The sequence below is a fragment of the Cyrtonyx montezumae genome, unplaced genomic scaffold, assembly GCF_038088225.1.
Source record: "Cyrtonyx montezumae isolate F1298 unplaced genomic scaffold, pur_monq_1.0 scaffold_10, whole genome shotgun sequence".
NCBI lineage: Eukaryota > Metazoa > Chordata > Aves > Galliformes > Odontophoridae > Cyrtonyx > Cyrtonyx montezumae.
In genome coordinates, this window is record NW_027071826.1 from 32,866,500 (window position 1) to 32,884,682 (window position 18,183).

The 18,183-nt window shown below is 35.0% G+C and overlaps 1 protein-coding gene across 1 annotated transcript in view; it reads left to right on the plus strand.

Annotated features, from left to right (window-relative positions):
- TTBK2 (tau tubulin kinase 2) overlaps positions 1–18,183 on the plus strand; it is a 74,181-nt gene that overhangs the window by 24,519 nt on the left and 31,479 nt on the right. The window contains exons 3-6 of the mRNA XM_065754734.1: positions 911–1,058; positions 5,137–5,210; positions 6,297–6,437; positions 9,948–10,052. Of these exons, the coding sequence (XP_065610806.1) occupies positions 911–1,058; positions 5,137–5,210; positions 6,297–6,437; positions 9,948–10,052 (468 nt within the window). The remainder of the gene's footprint in view (positions 1–910; positions 1,059–5,136; positions 5,211–6,296; positions 6,438–9,947; positions 10,053–18,183) is intronic.

Below are 18,183 nucleotides of genomic sequence, written 5' to 3' on the forward strand. Positions count from 1 at the left end.
ATATAACCTTAGCAAATTTACATTTTCAAGTGATGTTTAGAAAGTCATTCATTTAAAGGTAAAATATATTAAAAAAAATAAATGAAAAGTAATTATATTGCTTAGGGTAAGTTCATATTCTCTCTTTTTCTCTTTTATCAGTTGAAGAATGGTAGCTACAGGGGAGATCACAACATGAAAACATTATATGAAATAGCATTCACATTTTGATACTGAAAGAAACGGGTCCTTGTCTGCTGTGAGCAGAGTGAAAACATTAATATTTGCTCTGAATGAGGCATATGCCAGGAGCATTCTTTTTACTTCCTCCTCAAACAGATGAATCTTGTAGTGGTGCCTGTTCCTTCAGTATGTCAGTTAATAAGAATGGTGTTAGTGAACTATGGGTAAATAAGTAATGTTGATATCCATATTCAAATTTTTTGTCATGTGTAAGTAATTGAACAGAATAGAAAATTCTGGCTTTTTGTAGTAACTCTGAAGTACTTTTATACCTTTAGCATTCGATGCTTGTATTTCTGAGGTGGGGGGGAGGAAAAGAAGACAGCTTATATTAAAATACCACTGTGCATTTCTTTTTTGAAGGTCTCTGGGTAGCATATGGCCATTCGAGGAAAGCATATATTCAGTCAGATTCATGCTGGGAGTTGTACTCTTACGTTGTATGAAATTGGGGAAGTTTAGTGCCGAAGGATATCAGCTGTATTAACTTGTTTTCCTAGAATCCTCTTCCAGATCTTCTGTAGTTAACCATAGATTTGTAGATATTGAATAACTCTTAACTAAAGGGTACAGTTATATAATCTAAAATCTACTACAACAGTGTTTGCAGTTTGGAAGACGGTGCAAAGAAGATGTTTTATTCTTCTCCTCCATTTGTATTCTATTTTTGTTTGTTTTTTCAATGTAGTTAAGGAAAATAGGAGGTGGAGGATTTGGAGAAATTTACGATGTGTTGGACTTGCTTACTCGGGAGAATGTGGCATTGAAGGTCGAGTCAGCTCAGCAGCCAAAGCAAGTGCTGAAAATGGAAGTAGCTGTGTTGAAGAAATTGCAAGGTATGAGTATACCCTGGATATACAGGAAGTAGCATGTCAGTTTATCTTTAAAAAAATAATACAATCACAATTTAGTTTAAGTGCTCTCCATATTCTCTCAGATTTTACTTGCCTACTGAAATTTTGCTACAATGAACTTTTTCTTTGTAACAGGATGAAAAATTAAATTGTTTGCAAAACCTGTGTTCATCTGTACCTTATTCTGGATCTGTTTGCTCTTTTGACTGTTTTTTTACTCTTATTTTTTTGTTGTTGTTCAGAAAAAGTAGTCTATTATAAAAGAGAAAACCTATCTAGTTAGTTGATAGTCTTTCATTTAGCACCAATGACAAGAATATTTCTAATTCTTTTTTTCTTGTCGATACTTGCAAAGAAATTTCTAAGCTCGAAATTGGAAGCATAATTAAGAAAAGCAGCAACAGCATACCTGAAATAGAACAGGTAACAACAACAATAAACAAAAACAAACACCCAAATCCCACAAATTTTGAATCCTTTAATTTGCAGAAAAAGTAATTAGTATCTAGAATACTTCTAGGGTTCAGTTCCTTCTCTCTTCAGGATCATGGCTTTGGATACTCACTTTTGATGTACCTTTTACTACTTTAATGTCTGAAGCTAGTAATAATAGTTAAGTATGCAGTGGTATCTCTTCACCGCTTTTCATGGTATGTGAATAAAGAGTGTTTTCTTTAAACACTTTAAAGAATTTTTTCTTTAAACAATTTATTCTGAATCTGAAAGATTACGACTAATCTATTGGTCTCTGTCAGCAGACAGATTTTTTCTGTGCTCTGAGTTCGAATAAAACAAAATCTGCATGACATATGGTGCTGCCTAATCAGCTGTAAAGGTCACATTGCTACAGAAATTGACAGCCTTTATAGATTTAAGAGGGCAAGTATGTCACGTGTGATAGTGTTGACAAACTGTTCCTGTGTTCATATCTTTTTAAAGAATTTCACCAAAGCATCTATTAATGCACAGCTGAGTAAGAAGATTCAAGGAGTCTGTATAAGCTTTTTTGAATATTAGCATTAGTCTAGAGATGCATGGAGTTCAAATTGGAGTTGTTAAATTGTTATAATACAACATTTTTAATACTCTTCTACTTCAAAGTGTGGTGAAGTTTGAGTTCAAAGGTTACAGAGGTTCTTTTTTTTTCTTAAAAACTTTTAACCTCTTTACCTTTTGGCTGAAATGGTCGTTTCCAAATATTGCTGTAGGACCTTACAGAAGTTAGAATTTTTGTATCAATCTTACTTTAAGAATTTAACTTCACAGTTTTCCTGTGGAGGACTTCAATTCTACTGAATCCTAGGAAATGCTGTCTAGATGCAAAGAACTGAGTAATGGCACACCAGAACAACAGATGCACAGAGGCAAATAATTCACATGTATAACACAAAGACCTCTTGGTTTTTGGTATTTATTTTCTCAGTAATTTTTTTTTCCAGAGAAAATAATAATTGGAAGTTTTTACATAACCGGAAAACTGATCCCGTGTGAGTGCTTTCGAAGACACTTTTTGACAAACTTTCCTCATGTGAAAGCAATCTAAATAATATTATTTATTTATTTTATTTATCTGTAATCATTGTCTTGCACAGTCTAAAAATGCAAGAAAAGAAAAAGAAAAGCCAACAAACAAGTAGAAAAGAAGCCTGTGCTTATATGATAGTAACACTGAAGGTGACCATTAGTTATTACTGTTCAGATTACACAGTACCGTGCAACTGCTGTGACTTTAGATGAGGAATGTTGATGGTAATCAGGAAAGTGGCTTTGGTAACTGATGTGACAAGAATGAACTTTATGGATATATTGAGATCTACAATTTGCAGAAAGATGTAGCTTGATATTTGTGTGTATGTATTTTTATCTGTACTTGACTGATTTTTTTTATCAAATAGGATGTTGGATTATGGTAGAGGAAAGTAATTTACATAAAATCTTGACACTTAGGAGCCATTTCCATTAACTTTTGTACCTTCACAAGTTCTCAGTGTGCAAGAGCTAAAAATCTTTTAAAGAAAGAAAAGCAAGAAAAATGGATAATGTGGAGAAGTAGAGAAAAACTTCTTTACTGCTTCCCAAAGAATATTTTTTATTAAATGCTTTGTTTCTTGTTCAGTATTTTTTCTTATTCTTATTTTTGACTTTTTTTCCTTCTGCAGATTATAGATTTAGATAAGGTAAAATTGTAGACAATTCTTTTAGGATACTTTTGTAACTACTTTCTAGTAGCAAATGTCCTGTGATATCAGCTTTTATTTAGCCAGAATTCTCTTGATGTGTGGGGCTGATTTATTTAAAAATACATATAATCTTATACGTATATTTTCTGGGGAAATTAGGAAGAAACAGGCTTTGGGAAGGAAATAGTGTAATGTGTCCCAATCCAGCCAAACACATCTTTCAGTCTTTACTGGAACTGTGCATGTTCTCATGGCTGTGATGATGCTTTAATGTGTTTCTGTACTAGAATATTATTTCACAGAAACTGTGAAACTGAAATGAGCATAGCTGTTGGCAGAAGTGCAGGGCTGTACTATTTTTTTAATTATTTTTGCTTTGAGAAATTTTAAAATTAAACAGTGTGGTCATTTGTTGCCGGAGTGAAATGAGTCATAACTTTGTAGGTATGCAGTTAAGTGAATAATGACAAACTTCAAAGAAGCTCTTTTAAGACCCTGGTCTTTCAAAACATGCTTAAGTATGTGAGTAGCTATATGACTTATCTCTTAATTGTGATGGAGGAGTATGTTGACTGATACAGCCATTTATTACAGTTCAATTACTGATACTTTCCTTGATTTATTTGGTTTTTCATGCCAGTGATACTGTCACCTAATTCTTGTTGGCAGAATACTGTTTAACTCTTTAAATACTTTTTTTTTTTAAGAAATCTGCTGTAACAGATGGTTGTTCTATTTAATCATGTTGTTAGGCCATCTGTTCACACAGTCAGATCAGAGAAGACAGATTTGTCGTATCTCACTCAGTGAGAGTGAGACTCCCTCAGTTGGTTTCTGTCTCACAACCTCACCGACTCTTATCTCACTCATTTACATCTCTGCAGCATAATTTGATGATGGGTTCCCTCTGGTGTGGTTTACAAAATTAGCCATAGTGATACAGTGCAGCTTGAGGAATGGCCGTTAGTCCTTGTACTCTGCCTAGAAATCTTTCAAAGGCCATAGCCATTTGCTGCAGCTCACTCATATTTTGTTTCTTCTCTAGTCACATGTTTACAGTTATGCATCTAGAGAAAAGGATCTCAAGGTATATCTGCAAAGATGTAATAGGTACATTAGAGGATTAGGTTATTTGAGTAATGTGTTTAGGCCCTACTTTTGCCCTTTGCCATCTCCTCAGTTTTTTAATGAAATATAGTTTCCAGAGAATTTACCACACAGTTGGAATTTAGGCTTGATTTACTTGGGCGAATCAAGTTTTGGACACATACTGGATTTTTTAGATGAGAATCTACCCATGATAAAGTGGACTAATGTGTTTCTCTGAGCATGTTCCTTCAGCATACCCACAGTAACTGTAAAGTGAGTCATAGATGTTTAAGATGTAGATTCATTAACTGGAAATGGCAGCAATGAATATACAAAACTTCATCTTAAGAAATTTGCTGTAGATCTTTCATAAAACTATGTTGTCTGTAGTACTTTCCTTTTCACTTAAATGCATGGAAAAAAGAAATAGAAGAAAAGCAATGTTATTTATAGTTTGGCACTTAACGTACTTGCAGAAATTGTAGAGAATTCTTTTCAAATCAGTTTAGAAATTATATTGATGAATCATGAGATTCTTTTTCTTTGTTTTTTTTTTCTTGTTTTTCAATAAATACATCTATCTGTTTAAATGGTGTTTGGTGGAGAGCTTCCTAAGGAGCTAGTAAGTAGGCGATTGTTCTGTCAACTGAAAAGGAAGTATTTAGAAGTTGTGACACTAAGTTCTAGGGTTTTGTCTGAGCTTTTCTTGTCACTTGCTAGAAATGTAAAGGAGAAAAAACACAGATTTTCATTATTATTGCATGATTTATTTCTTCTTATTATCCCTTCAGGAAAGGATCATGTCTGTAGATTCATTGGATGTGGAAGGAATGACAGATTTAACTATGTGGTCATGCAGCTGCAGGTAAGTGTGTCAAACAGAGTTCAAAAGTTTGCTTGTGTGTTTTGTTTTATTACCCAAACATGAAAATAGTATGAAAACAGTAAAATTTTAGAGAATGGCAAATGAAAAAAAAAGAATTTGAATTTAATAAGTAAGTAGTAGGGAGCTAACTTAAATGTAACCTCTCCTTATATCTGTACCTTTCATATACTCTTTTCAAAGAGAGAAAGTTTCCATCTTTAGAAAGGTCTGACTATTGAAAAGATGTTTTCTGTGATAATACACGTTCCTTTAAAGACTTCACTTGGAGGTTGACAAAAATATAATATATTGGTCCTTTCATTTTGTTGGCATTTTTGAATGAAAGTTAAAAAAACAAAAAACAAAAAACAGATTACTGATTAGACAACAACAGATCACTGAAAAGATAAACTCTTTGCAAGTTTATTAAAAAAAAGAAAATGAAATAGTTGATTAACATTTAAAATTGCAGTATTACTGTCCTTTGTCATCTTGGTAAATATGAATGCTGGATAAAGAAGTGAGTGGTCCTAAGTGGATGTGATGCTGGGGAAAGAATTGAGCTGTTAGTCACATTCTTGATCATTGGTTATTTTGATAGACCAATGGTTCTGTGATGTCATGGGAATATATTTACTGCATTATATTAATGTTTTTCATCTGTTTGGTTAAATCATCTAAGGTATACTCGCTAATTAAATAAATTACATACTTTTCCATTAAGAAATGAATTTAAAAAACTCTCCGTGAGTATTTTCTCTGACATTCTTTTTTCAAGTATCCTTGATGGAGAAATACATGATTTGCTTTTTAGATACTGTTTTGGTCCATGTTGTTTAGCTGTAGAAAGATACTAAAATTAATACTTTAAAAAATAAATTGTAAATTTAATATTGTAGAAATTTGGGTACATCTCATCTACTCATTAGCTGTGTTATTACTTGTTTTCATATTCAAGGATAAAGAGTACTGTATGGTCAACCCCTAGAGCTAAAGATGTGACAGGAAGACTTTGTGCTATCAGTGAATGTTGAAATTAGGTGATTGTTGGCATTTTTTTCTTTATATGTCTTTTGAATTTAACAGGGTCGAAATTTGGCAGACCTGCGTCGGAGCCAGTCTCGAGGAACATTCACAATTAGTACCACTCTGCGGCTTGGGAGGCAGATTTTGGAATCTATTGAAAGTATTCACTCTGTAGGATTCCTGCACAGGGACATAAAACCGGTGAGTCTAACCATTAAAACAAAACAGGCAAATATGTGAGCATTGGATGGCTGCAGAAATAAGAGTGTATTCTATTCTATGCGGGCTGCTCCAAAAATAATGTCATGGGCCAATATTATAAAATGGGAGTCATCAGAGGTGAACATTGGTGATACAGCAGTAGAAGTTGGACCTTCCCACCAATATTCTATTATATACGTTGCCAATATTCCATTATATACGTATTGTGTTACAGATAGCAATTGGGGACAGTCTCACAAAGTGGCATCTGACATGGAAGTGTGTGTGAAGCAAAGTGTGTAATTGAGTTCTTCCATGCAGAAAAAATTACACCCATTCATTGATGTTTGCTGAATGTTCGTGGAAACCAAACAGTGGATGTTATCACAGCGGTGCATTTCAGCAATGGTGGCAGTGACATGAAGGGCAAGTCATGTTCCGGATGGCCATGCATAGCTTTCACATCATGAAATAAAGAGAGTCTCAATCAGCTCGCTCACACAAATCACCAGATTATGACAAGAGAACTGTACAGAACTGACCATCAGCTTCAATGAATTGGAAACTGTGTTGGCAACATCGAAATATTGCAAAGTTTATGCCATATGGGTCCCATGAATGCTGACACAGGAACAGAAAGTACACTGTATTCAAGTTTGTCATGACCTATTAAACCAATATGAAGCTAAAGGTGACAATTTCTTGGATTGCATCAGTACTGATGATGCGAAGCAGCATCACCACTAGGAGCTGGAATCAAAACAGCAGGGCATGAAGTGGCAGCCTGAATTTTCTGTTGAAGAAAAAGTTGAAGTTGCAGCCCTCAGCAGATGGAATGATATGCACTGTATTTCTAGATAGGAAAGGGGTGATTCTTCTGCATTCCCTGGAGCCCAGACAAACCATCAATTCTGACCACTACATCGTGATGCTGAGTAAGCTGAAGGCTTGAACTTTCAGAGTCTGGCCAGAGAAGACAGTATTTCTCTTGAAATGTGATAATGCCAGGCTCCGTACCAGTTTGAAGATTGTGGAGCGTGTTTCCATTTCTTGCTGGACTGTCCTACCATACCCACTGCACAGTCATGATTTGGCACCTTCTGACTTGAACCTGTTCAGGCAGATGAACAGTGAACTCCAGGGGCAACCTTTTTGTAGCAACAATGATGTTATAGGAGCTGTGAAACAGTGGTTCAACTCCATTGGTGCAGATTTTTACAAGCATTGGATGTGGAGTCTAGTTCATTCATAGCTAGTGAAAAAATGTAGCTAGTGGCAATGACTGCATTGAAAAATAGCTCTTTGTAGTTAAGAATTTGCTTTATGAAGTGCTGTATCTGTTGTCATTTCCACTGACAGAAATGAGGCATTACTTTTGGAATGATCTAAAAAGGAAGAATGACAAAGAATCGAAAGCTGGATGCTTATTCATCAAAGTAGAATTTTCCTGTTAATTATTGTTGGTTTGCAGTGACAGTAACCTTGTCCTTTTTCATCACTGCCTTGAGTACTTAGCCCTCCTTGCAGTTTCCCATAGTTAACGCTTCTGACTCTTTATCTGTAGCATAATGCAAGTAAGAGTATTTAGTGTTGATCACACGTATGTCAATGCATGGTTTTGATTGATTTTTATCCTCTGTCTCTGACGTGAAGCAACTCTTATACGTAAATCTAAATACATAATTAGGTGGATTTGGGGGAGAAAAACCTGAACAGTTGATTTTACCATTGTGGCCTTGTGTTTTTCATCAAAGAGATTATCTGTGCTTGAAACTTTGCTTCAAAATTTGTATCTTGTAGTCAAGCTGTCTCCTAAAGCTTATGGTATACTTGCATACTTGCAATGCGAAGCAAGGAACAAGCATTTCACCTTTTTGGAATGTTGCAATGATGAGTCTTGCAGTGTGGATCTTATCTTCTATAACCTTTCAAGTTTGTCGAACTGAAGCTTAAACAATTTTATATGTAAAAATGATTAATCAGTCCTCTCTCCTAAGAAATAATTGTTGCATTGCTCAAAGGAGTTCCTAAATGTTCCTTTTATCTTGTTACAGTCCTTTCTGTGTATGTTTTGACTTCTGATATGTATTGGTGTCTGGTACTGTTGAGGTGGAATCAATGCATTCTTCTCCAACAAGGTTTTTCATCAATCAGCACTATTACTTTGTGCATTCCTGCAATTTCTCACTGCAAGCTCTTGGTGCTTATTGTTGATTTTTTTACTTGGTGCACATTTGTCATCTAGAACAGTTATATTTGTGAACATTAAATATTATCCAGATTGTTTGTTGTGTGTAGTGAGATATGGATCAGTAAGGGTTGTTCAGCATGTCTAGCTTGTCTCTGGCTTCCCTACCCCTTCTGTGATTTTCTATCTAGGTGAAAATTATAACGTTTTGAAAAGAACTCTTGTCCAAAGATAATTCAACTTTTCAGCTCTGACTGGTTATCCCAATAAGCAAATAATCACTTTCTGTCTTAGTTCCTTTTCTTTTCCTTGTAATGGTTACCGTTCACCCACAAAAAGTGGCCAGAAGAGTAGTACTCAGCTAGGAAGTTGCACTCTATGCTGTAGCAGTGGAATCTGATACTGAAGATTCCTGTAGAAGTATATATTGCCTATTTGCTACTTTCTGGAATCTCTGCTTAGTGTAGAAAAGCATACTTTTTCTTTTCTTTCTTTTTTTTTTTTCCTTTCAAAAAAGAATCAGATTAAGTTTTGAGTATTTGCTATTGCCTTGTGATGTTTTGCAGTATATTGTGAAAACTCAACTTGTAACAGTAACAGTGCAGTGTAACTACTCATACTTTCTTGTTTCTCTGGTCCAAACATAGATTTGAGACCTCTTTCAGGTATTATTCTTTTCAGATTTGCATGAGATGCAGTGTTCCCCAAGGCTCTGATTTTCCCAAAGTGAAATCCAGTACGAGTTCTAAAGGACTTTGGGGTACCATGAGCTCCCTTAGCACAAAAACAAAAATAGTTTTTCTAAAGTAATTTAGTGTAGCTTCCAACTCTCCAAGATGCGTGGTTTCAGTTTCGTGTTGCAGAACCATTTCACGTTTTATCTTTTAATGCATTTTGAGAGAATTTGGTGGGAGATAAGTTGTCTGAATTAGTTCAGGTCTGTTTAAAAATCATAGGCTTTATTTTATTTTTTTAATAGAGTTATTGTGGAATGCTAATCCACAGAGGCAAATAAAATTTTCGCTAAAAATGCGTGGACTCTTAAGTAATAAGGTTGGATAACCATCAATTTGGGTCATGTAATTTGCGGTTCAGATATAGCAAGCTTGAGTGTCTGATCTTCTTAAAATCCCAATGCGTTTGAAGAAAACATTAAAAGAACTGAAAATATGGAAGGAAAGATGGAGAAGAAAACATGGATTTTCTGCGTAACTGTGTTAGAACGTACATGTTTTAAAACATATATATGTGTATATAATGTGTATATGTATTTATGTATAAGATTAAAAAAAATGAATATCTGTGTTTGTTTTTCTTCCTAGTCTAACTTTGCTATGGGACGTTTTCCTAGCACCTGTAGGAAGTGTTATATGCTGGATTTTGGCTTGGCACGACAATTCACGAACTCATGTGGGGATGTTCGACCAGTAAGATTCTTTTCAAAATTATCAATTGTTGATGTGATTAAATGTAATATACCTTTTTTTTTTCTTTTCCTGAAGAAGCATATGAATTATATTGAACTGTTAACTTATATATGCTTGTCAAGTGTGATCCCGGATCAGAAATGCCAGCTGCAATTGGTTATATTAAAAGACTGACAGATAACAATGAATCATTTTTCTGATGTCTGGCTTGAAGGTTTGTGAAAACAAATCTGTATGAGAGTACTGTATCAGCAATGAATTTCACTTGGTAATGCACATTACCAGAAACAGATCTGAACAGGAAAAAAACCAAACAAACAACCAGAAGTAAACTGAATAGTCTTCTTAAACAGGACGTCTAAATAGTTGCAACAGTGATAGGGCACTATAGTTACAATATTAGCAGGACATAGCTGAGTGTAGTTGGTATTTGTCCATGTGATGCTGTCTGGAGAAAGTTGTCAAGAAGATAATTCTGATGAGGATATTATAATTTAAAGTACAGTAGAGCCTCCCTAATTCACTGGTGGGAGTCCCTTTCAAAATTTCCACATTTTAAATCAGTACCATGATATCTGGTGATGTTTAAATGAAAAGTATTGTCTTTATTGTATTAATTTCTTTTTATAGTAATGAATGCTGTACTGTTAAATGATTCATTGACTAATGAATAGTCAATATTGTGTATTGTATTTATTAACGTGAAATAGTATGAGTGATAGAATCTACTTGTACTGGATTTTCAATTTGATTTTTCCTAAGAAGTTGGGAAAGTGGCAAATTTTTTGTATGCAAATTATGAGGTGTGTGAATTCGTAAGGTAAATTAGCGAGGTTCTGCTGTACTCTATTCCTTCAGCCATAATGCTGGACATTGCAATGAAAGCAAAGAGCAGGGGAGACCAACAGAGTGGCTGCTGCTGTTGGAAAGGTGAGCTAAACAATTTAAGTAGCTTTAAATTTTTTTTCTTTTTATCAGTGTTCTTGTCTTCTGTATGTTTGTCTGCTTATGGTTTTTTTTTTAAACAGACGGTTAACTTTGAAAAGAAAGCAATTCCCAAGATTCTGTAATTTCAGTATGTGTACACAAACACACACAATGGTACTGTTTTCAGAAAACATGAGTAATAACAGAGAATGTAATACGTATGATGTTTTTTGTAACAGCACAACTCTTGCCTTTTGTTTTTCATTGCAGTGCCCTACAATGTAACTGAAGTAAGAATTTTTGGAAACTGTACTATCAGGTTTCAGTCTTTTTGGTAGCTTTGTATTTACTCAACATTTAGGAATTCTTAATGGTCATATGTCTGTTTAGCTAAAAATCATTTGCTGTAGCACTAAGACAGAATAGGATTTTAAGGTGGTTAACGTTCAAAGCAGGAAGTTTGGTAGGACTACGTTTCCCTGAAGAAATCATTGACCATCTGCACTGGCTAATGTTAGCATTTTGGTTGTTCAGTGTTTTTGGTGCTCACTATATTTTTCAGTACACTGAGGTGTCATGTAGACAATCTTTTTACAGAGTAAAGGAGCAAGCAGTTTACATCCTATTTCACTATTCTATTCTGTAGTGCTATTTGCAATAGCATGATTTTCACCTTTGATATAGATTACAAAAAATGACCTTCATTTGTTTTGCAGCAGGCAGATGACAGAGTGACAGGTTTTCAAAGGGATAAAAATAAGACTTGAAGGAGATGTATTGCACTGTTTGTACACCAAGAATATGATGGAATCTAAGAAATTAATTTTTTTAATTATTCACATCATTATTCACACATTTTTGTATCCATCTAAACCCCTTTTTCTGTAATAGTGCACAATGATCACAAAACTCAAGCTTCTGAAGTCAGTAGGCAGTGGATTTTATATGATCTGCTGCCACAGAATACACTGGTTTTTACATATCTGAAGGGTATGTAATGATTTGCATAAGGTGGCCGATTCTGTTCTTATTTATTAGCTAGATTACCTAGAGGTGCAAGCCAATGATACGTTGTTTGGGGCATTCATTCTTTCAGTCCCAAGGTTTCAATACAGCTGATGACATGGCAGAGGTTTTCCTCCAGTTTCTAAGTTTGGCAGTAAATTGCAGTAAACATAGCAGTGTCTGTTATATGAAGTGTCGCTTGTATAGTCTGTTCTAAGCTGTGAGAAACATGTATAAACAAATTGCACTTACATCAGGTTTTTTTTTTCTACAACTCTACAGTTCTTAGTATTTTGAATCCTGGCTCTTAGTCCATTTTATTTTTGTCTGCCTGGATTTTATTTTGACTGCAAATACTTTTGAGGTGGAGATGTAGGTGGGATTAGGATGAAGAGTACTAGAACTTGGGGAGTAGTCTGTGACTGTAGAGGCTTCTCAAACAAATTTTTCATGTTGAGGCAGTACTAAGGTGGAGGTATTTTGAGTAGATATAGAAAGAAATTCTAGAATGTAGGTTAATAAGGCAACATGGGATTGGTGCCAGGAACCTTTTTTGGTAACTGAAAAGATTCAGAGACTGAAAAAACACATATGGGAAGTAGAATAAGAATTGCTTGAGATGACATAGGCTGCTAAGGAAGGAGCAAACGGTGTGAAGAATAAATTACTAAAGAAATAGAAGAAATGAAAATCTGAATCAATGTAGATTAGAAATGATTAGATTAATTAGAATTTAATTGTGGGAGGCACTCTCTAATCATCAGGCAAATACATTTAACATGATGCAAATTCAGTATGTTTATGAAGGCTCATGGTCTACTTCTGTTTTAAAGTGAGGGCTAACTGCAAGTGTTCTTTGAGGTACTATTAAAATTACTATAAAGGAAACAATACAAAAGAAAAAAGAAACAGCTGTTCTTCACTCTCAAGCAGATTAAATGCTCGGTAAGAGAAAGATTAGAAATGAGTTGATGAGTTTTAATTCAAAATCTGTATATTCAACTATCAGGTACTGTCACAGATCTGAATTCTATCATCTCTCATTTATGTAGACTTTGTTTCAAATAACAGAATTATATTTGTTTTACAAAGAAGAGACTGCAACATGGAAATCTAGGATAAAAACACAATTTGAAAAATACTAATGAGAAGTAAGTATTTAGGATAAAACCTTTTCATCCCAAATATGTGTTTTTTCATCTCAGTATACACATCTTACTGACTGGCAGTGTAAAGAATTACTCAAATTAACAGGCAGTCCCTTGAGTCTGATGATTTAGACTTGTTGAAAGTGAATGAAGAAGGAAACTCCTTTTTGCCATCTGAAAGGGTGGTGAAGTATTGGAATGGGCTGCCCAGGGAAGTGGTGGAGTTGCCATCCCTGGAAGTGTACAAGAAGTGTGTATATGTGATGCTGAGGAATGTGGCTTAGTGGACAATACTGGTGATGGGTAGACAGTTGGACTAGATGATCTTAGAGGTCTTTAGCAACAATAATGATTACGTGGTTCTATTATTGTTTAGACTGTATGCTTTCTCTGAGAGTATCCGAACTAGCAGGTTAAAGGGGAGTCTGAAGAACTCTTTTACCTGCTTGTGGGTCTAAGGAAGAATTACACTGACTGCTTTCCCCAACTTCCTACTGTCCTCCCAGTGAATAGATTTTTGGTTGTTATTTAAACCAAACAAAAAGCTTCAACAGCATCCTCATTCTCATAGGTTTACTTAGCACGACCTTAATATCAAGTGTGTAAACTTTCCAGTAATTATTTAAAATACATATTAAAAAAATACATTTGTACACATTAGGGATACATTTTAGATCTGAATTTTTATTTGGAAGTTTGATTTTTAGAACTAGGAAATGTAGTACAGTTTCTCTCATAGGCTTTGCATTAAAGGACTCATAAAATTCTAATCTGAACGTTAACAGAAGCATTTAAATCCAAAGGAAATGAGTATCCTCCAGTATTTTCTGAGGAGTTACCCATGCTCTTTACTGCTACTGTGAAGCACTGAGTTAATTGACAGTAACAGAATTCTAAGATCTTTTAAAGCAGAAGATAGAGCAGTAGCTGTGCAGACTGACCCATAGAAAAAAAGCAGTGAAGGCAGCTGTGAATGCAGTTGCTTAAATCTTTTTATTTTCTAGGCAAATGGTTATGAAACTGATTACGTCAAACCATGAGCATGTTATTCTATTCAGGTGTTTATGAACAAAGCCAGTTAAATGCTGATTGCCTTTCTGTAGCACTCTCAGTTTCTGTGAATCTTCCAGCAAGTGAATTTTTATCTTGAAATTTCACTTTTGGACAACGACAGATGGTGTCCTGGAAATTACATGAAGAAACTGAATTCTAAACAAAGCGAAACAAAACCAAACAACTACAAGGAAAAAGACATACAAAAGCTCTCCGCATTCACTGCATTATTTTATAGTAAATAAGAGAATACACACGTGACCTTCTTCAAGAATAACTACTAAACTTTGCTTAGGTTGAAAGTTCAGATTGAGCTAAGACGCGCTCACCCACCTACCACCTGAAGGGTAGGCAGCACTGCAGTCAGCTGCGGGAACCTTAAAACTTATCAGGTTTCCATTTTATGTAAGGGGCAAAAAGATGCAGTGTACCTTCAGCAGACCTTGATACATTCTCTGCTTTCAGTGATACCAATTGAAGCAAGATTCAAGAACAACCAGGACATCTTTTAGAAGTACAGTATTAAATGGCAATGGGTTACGTGAAAAATACACCAAATAGTGTAAAAATGTTACTGAGAGCTGTAATTATTAAGTATATAGCAAATAATTGGCTAAAATATGTTAACTGGTTGAAAAGACCATTCTTTCAAAGCTGTCCAGGTCTACTGAATCCCAGATGCAGCAGGGTAATGGTCTGTATCATTTTGTTAAATATGCTGTTCACTGGTTGTTTCATCCTATCAAGAAGCACTTTGTTGCTGCCATTTACCTTATGCTGTCTTTTCCCACTGATGTTCTTTCAGTCTCTGACAGTACATTACACAGTGATGTGATTAGTTGAAGATGGAATGTTTTCATCTAAACAAGTAAAAATATATTTTTCTTCTTAAAATCTTCTCATAATCCTCAGTTCACTTGCCTGTCTTTAACATGTGTTGTGATTTATATTTGCTTTGAATTCCCCTTCTCCGTTTCAGTTTACCTTCAATCTGTCAGTAAAATATACTGTTTGAACATTGAAATTAGTGTAAACTTCTCTAAAATTCATCCACGTGCCTTCTCTATTCTGATAAAATTTTCAGCAATCCCTTGTTTATTTCTTAATAATTTAGTGCAGTTTCTTTTATTTTAATCTCCTCTTTTGGCTGTCATTATCGTGCAAGTAGATGTTATTGGATTTGTGTTTCGCTAACGATTGCACTACCGTTTCCTTAGGCTGCAAGTGATGAGGGTGGTAAAGAAGTGTGGTGGTAGTTGGAGGTGCTGAGCACCTGTTGAGCTTAGCAGGAGACATCCCTTGGCATGGAGCTGAAGATGTGCAGCTCCTTAGGCATGGCACCCTGGGGCTGTGCAGCACTCCTGCAGGGTTCATTTGCTTAGGCTCAACAAAGGTTCTGTTTGTTCTGTACCTGACTAATGATAGTGTTTCACAATCCTCCTTACTGTCATAGAAATATTGAGGTTGCAGGAAGGCTGATGAAAGAAATAAACCATGTTAATAAGTTCTTATCTGTGTAATACTCCTTTTCCAGCTTTTGTTATATTCTAGGGTACTCCCTTCATAAGTTGAGTGATCAACCATAATATAATGGTCTATATAATTATTTTTTTATATTATTTTTTGGAGAAGGTAGACAATAAAGGTTAGTTTTCTTCCTCTGCATCTGTGTAAAAGCTATGTATGTATGTATACTGGACACCCTTATGTTTACAATATGAGTGTCTACTGTGCATGTTTAAATTTGACATAAAAAGTTAAAGAAATTAATGTGAGGAAGGCATGAAAATAACAAAATAATTTCAGACATTGAAATGTTTGTATAACTCAAAGCAGTTCCTCTTTATCCAATTCTTTATACTCATCTGCCAAATATTTCTGTTCAATCCTCTTAATCTTGTATGCTTTTTCCTTATTTCTACTCAGATCCATGAATTAGATATCATGAAATAAGAGAGAGTAATGAAGCATATGAAGTTTCAGAAAGTACAAGGCAAAAATAGGAGAAGGGGGAAAAGGGTGGCTGAGAATGAATCCTATTTTCCTGCCTCATTCCCTCTCTGCTACAAAAGTGAAGGTAGCAGCTGCTGAAACACTGGGAGATAACCTGTGGTGTTGTGTCAGAGTTTAAAAGTTTCACCTAGGTGAGCTTTGAAGCTGGAAGTAGTTTGACTGTATTAATGTTATGCTTAGTTTGGGCTGGCTAACCTGGGAAGACTAGTGTGCTCTTCCTGGACCACAAGTTTTATCTCTCTCTGTATCATATCATACAGTGTAAGCTGCTTCCTGAAACAGTTTCTAGGAATAGCTGTTCTAATCTAAATGAATGAGGGAAGGAAGACTTGCAGAGGAGTGGGATGTAATGCGGGAAAGCTGAATTGCATCCAGTTTTAGCTTGTTATATATTTATAGAGGAGTTTAAAATCATAGAATAAGTTTGTTGGCAAGTTTCAGCTTTAGCTGGAGGAGTAGGATGGGGATTTTAACCCATGTTGGAGATCAGCTTCCTCACAGCTACTTCTCTTCGCTACTCTTCAGCACTTGTAGGGAAGGCTTAGAGCTGGGGCTACAAAACATTGGAAATAGGTAATACTTTCTTATCCATAATCAGTAACCCTTTTGCAAGGGAAATCTGTGTGCTTTTTGGACAGCATAGTGTGGTTATTTCATAATTTATTTCTTCAGTCTGTCCCTCCAGGGTACCAACATATGTTTTGAGTCCACTTGGAAATATACATACATAACTCCTAAAGCATATCTTGTCTGTTGATAGATCAGCAATATCCACGTGCTGTTGGTCATGTGACTCTGGCATCTTCATTTAGTTTTGATGTCCAATCCATGGAGACATTCAAGGGCATGTTGGATGGGATCCTAGGCAGCCTGATATAGTGGGAGGCAACCTTGCCCACGGCAGCAGGATTGGAAATAGGTGCCCTCTTAGCTTTAGATGTGGATGGGCAGCCGTGTGAAAACAAGGCTACATTTATTTATTTAAAAATAAATGTTTACTTTGATTAGTCTCTCCTAGGATTTTAAATGTGTTGTGTCTGGAGACAGGGTCTTTTGTTAAGCTCCAATAACACAAAACAATTTTTCTTTGTAAAATGTAAGAAGGATGAAAGGATTTTTAACTTGTAATTCATGTGCAGTATATATTTAGGCTGTTAGTGGGTAGATCATTTTGGGAAAAAGTGCATGGCAGAAAGATGTAAAATGAACAAGAAGTAATAAAGAAAATAAAGGAAAAATTAATATCTGTATGCTATAAGTCTTTGTTTATTGGAATAATCTTCTGAATGTGTGTTTCTACGGCAATTAGCAAAAACCAGTTAAGCTCTTGTGGCTCAAATAAAAACAAAAGAAAGAACAGTGGAGATGTGTGTGATGTAATTCAATTGCCAGATAGAACTCTGATAAGAGTGAAAAACTCTTTACTATATGTTCTTTGTTTCTAATGTAAATATTTTTATTAATAAGTAATGAAAAAGAGGCAGTGTTGGAAGAGAACACCAGTGTTATTTTCTGGAAATGTGATAGTCCCTTCCTGTTACAGTCCAGTTCTATAACGTTATGTTTTCCACATTTTGCTTTTGTAGAACAAAGAAAATGTTTAAAGAATAAGTGATATAAAAGTACAATTTTTTTCTTCACTAAATCTATATCACTTGGACTATATTACATTAATTTTTAGAAATTGATGAAGTTTGCGAGATTTCCTTCTAAGTTTTGGTCTAAGTATTTAATAGTTAAGAACTTGCTAAAAAAAATTAGCACTTTAACGAAAACTGGCTTTGTTTCAGTAAATGAAGTTCTAAGAATCTAAAATGAGATTTTTTTTTTCTTAAATCTCAGGAGAAAACTGAAGATTAGATTTTTATGTCACATTGTCCTAAATGGAAATATTGTCTAATGGTTATTTACTGGAGAGTCAAAGCAAACAGCCATTTGGATTTTTTATCATTGTTTTCTATAAGCAGGAATCTGCATGAATTGGA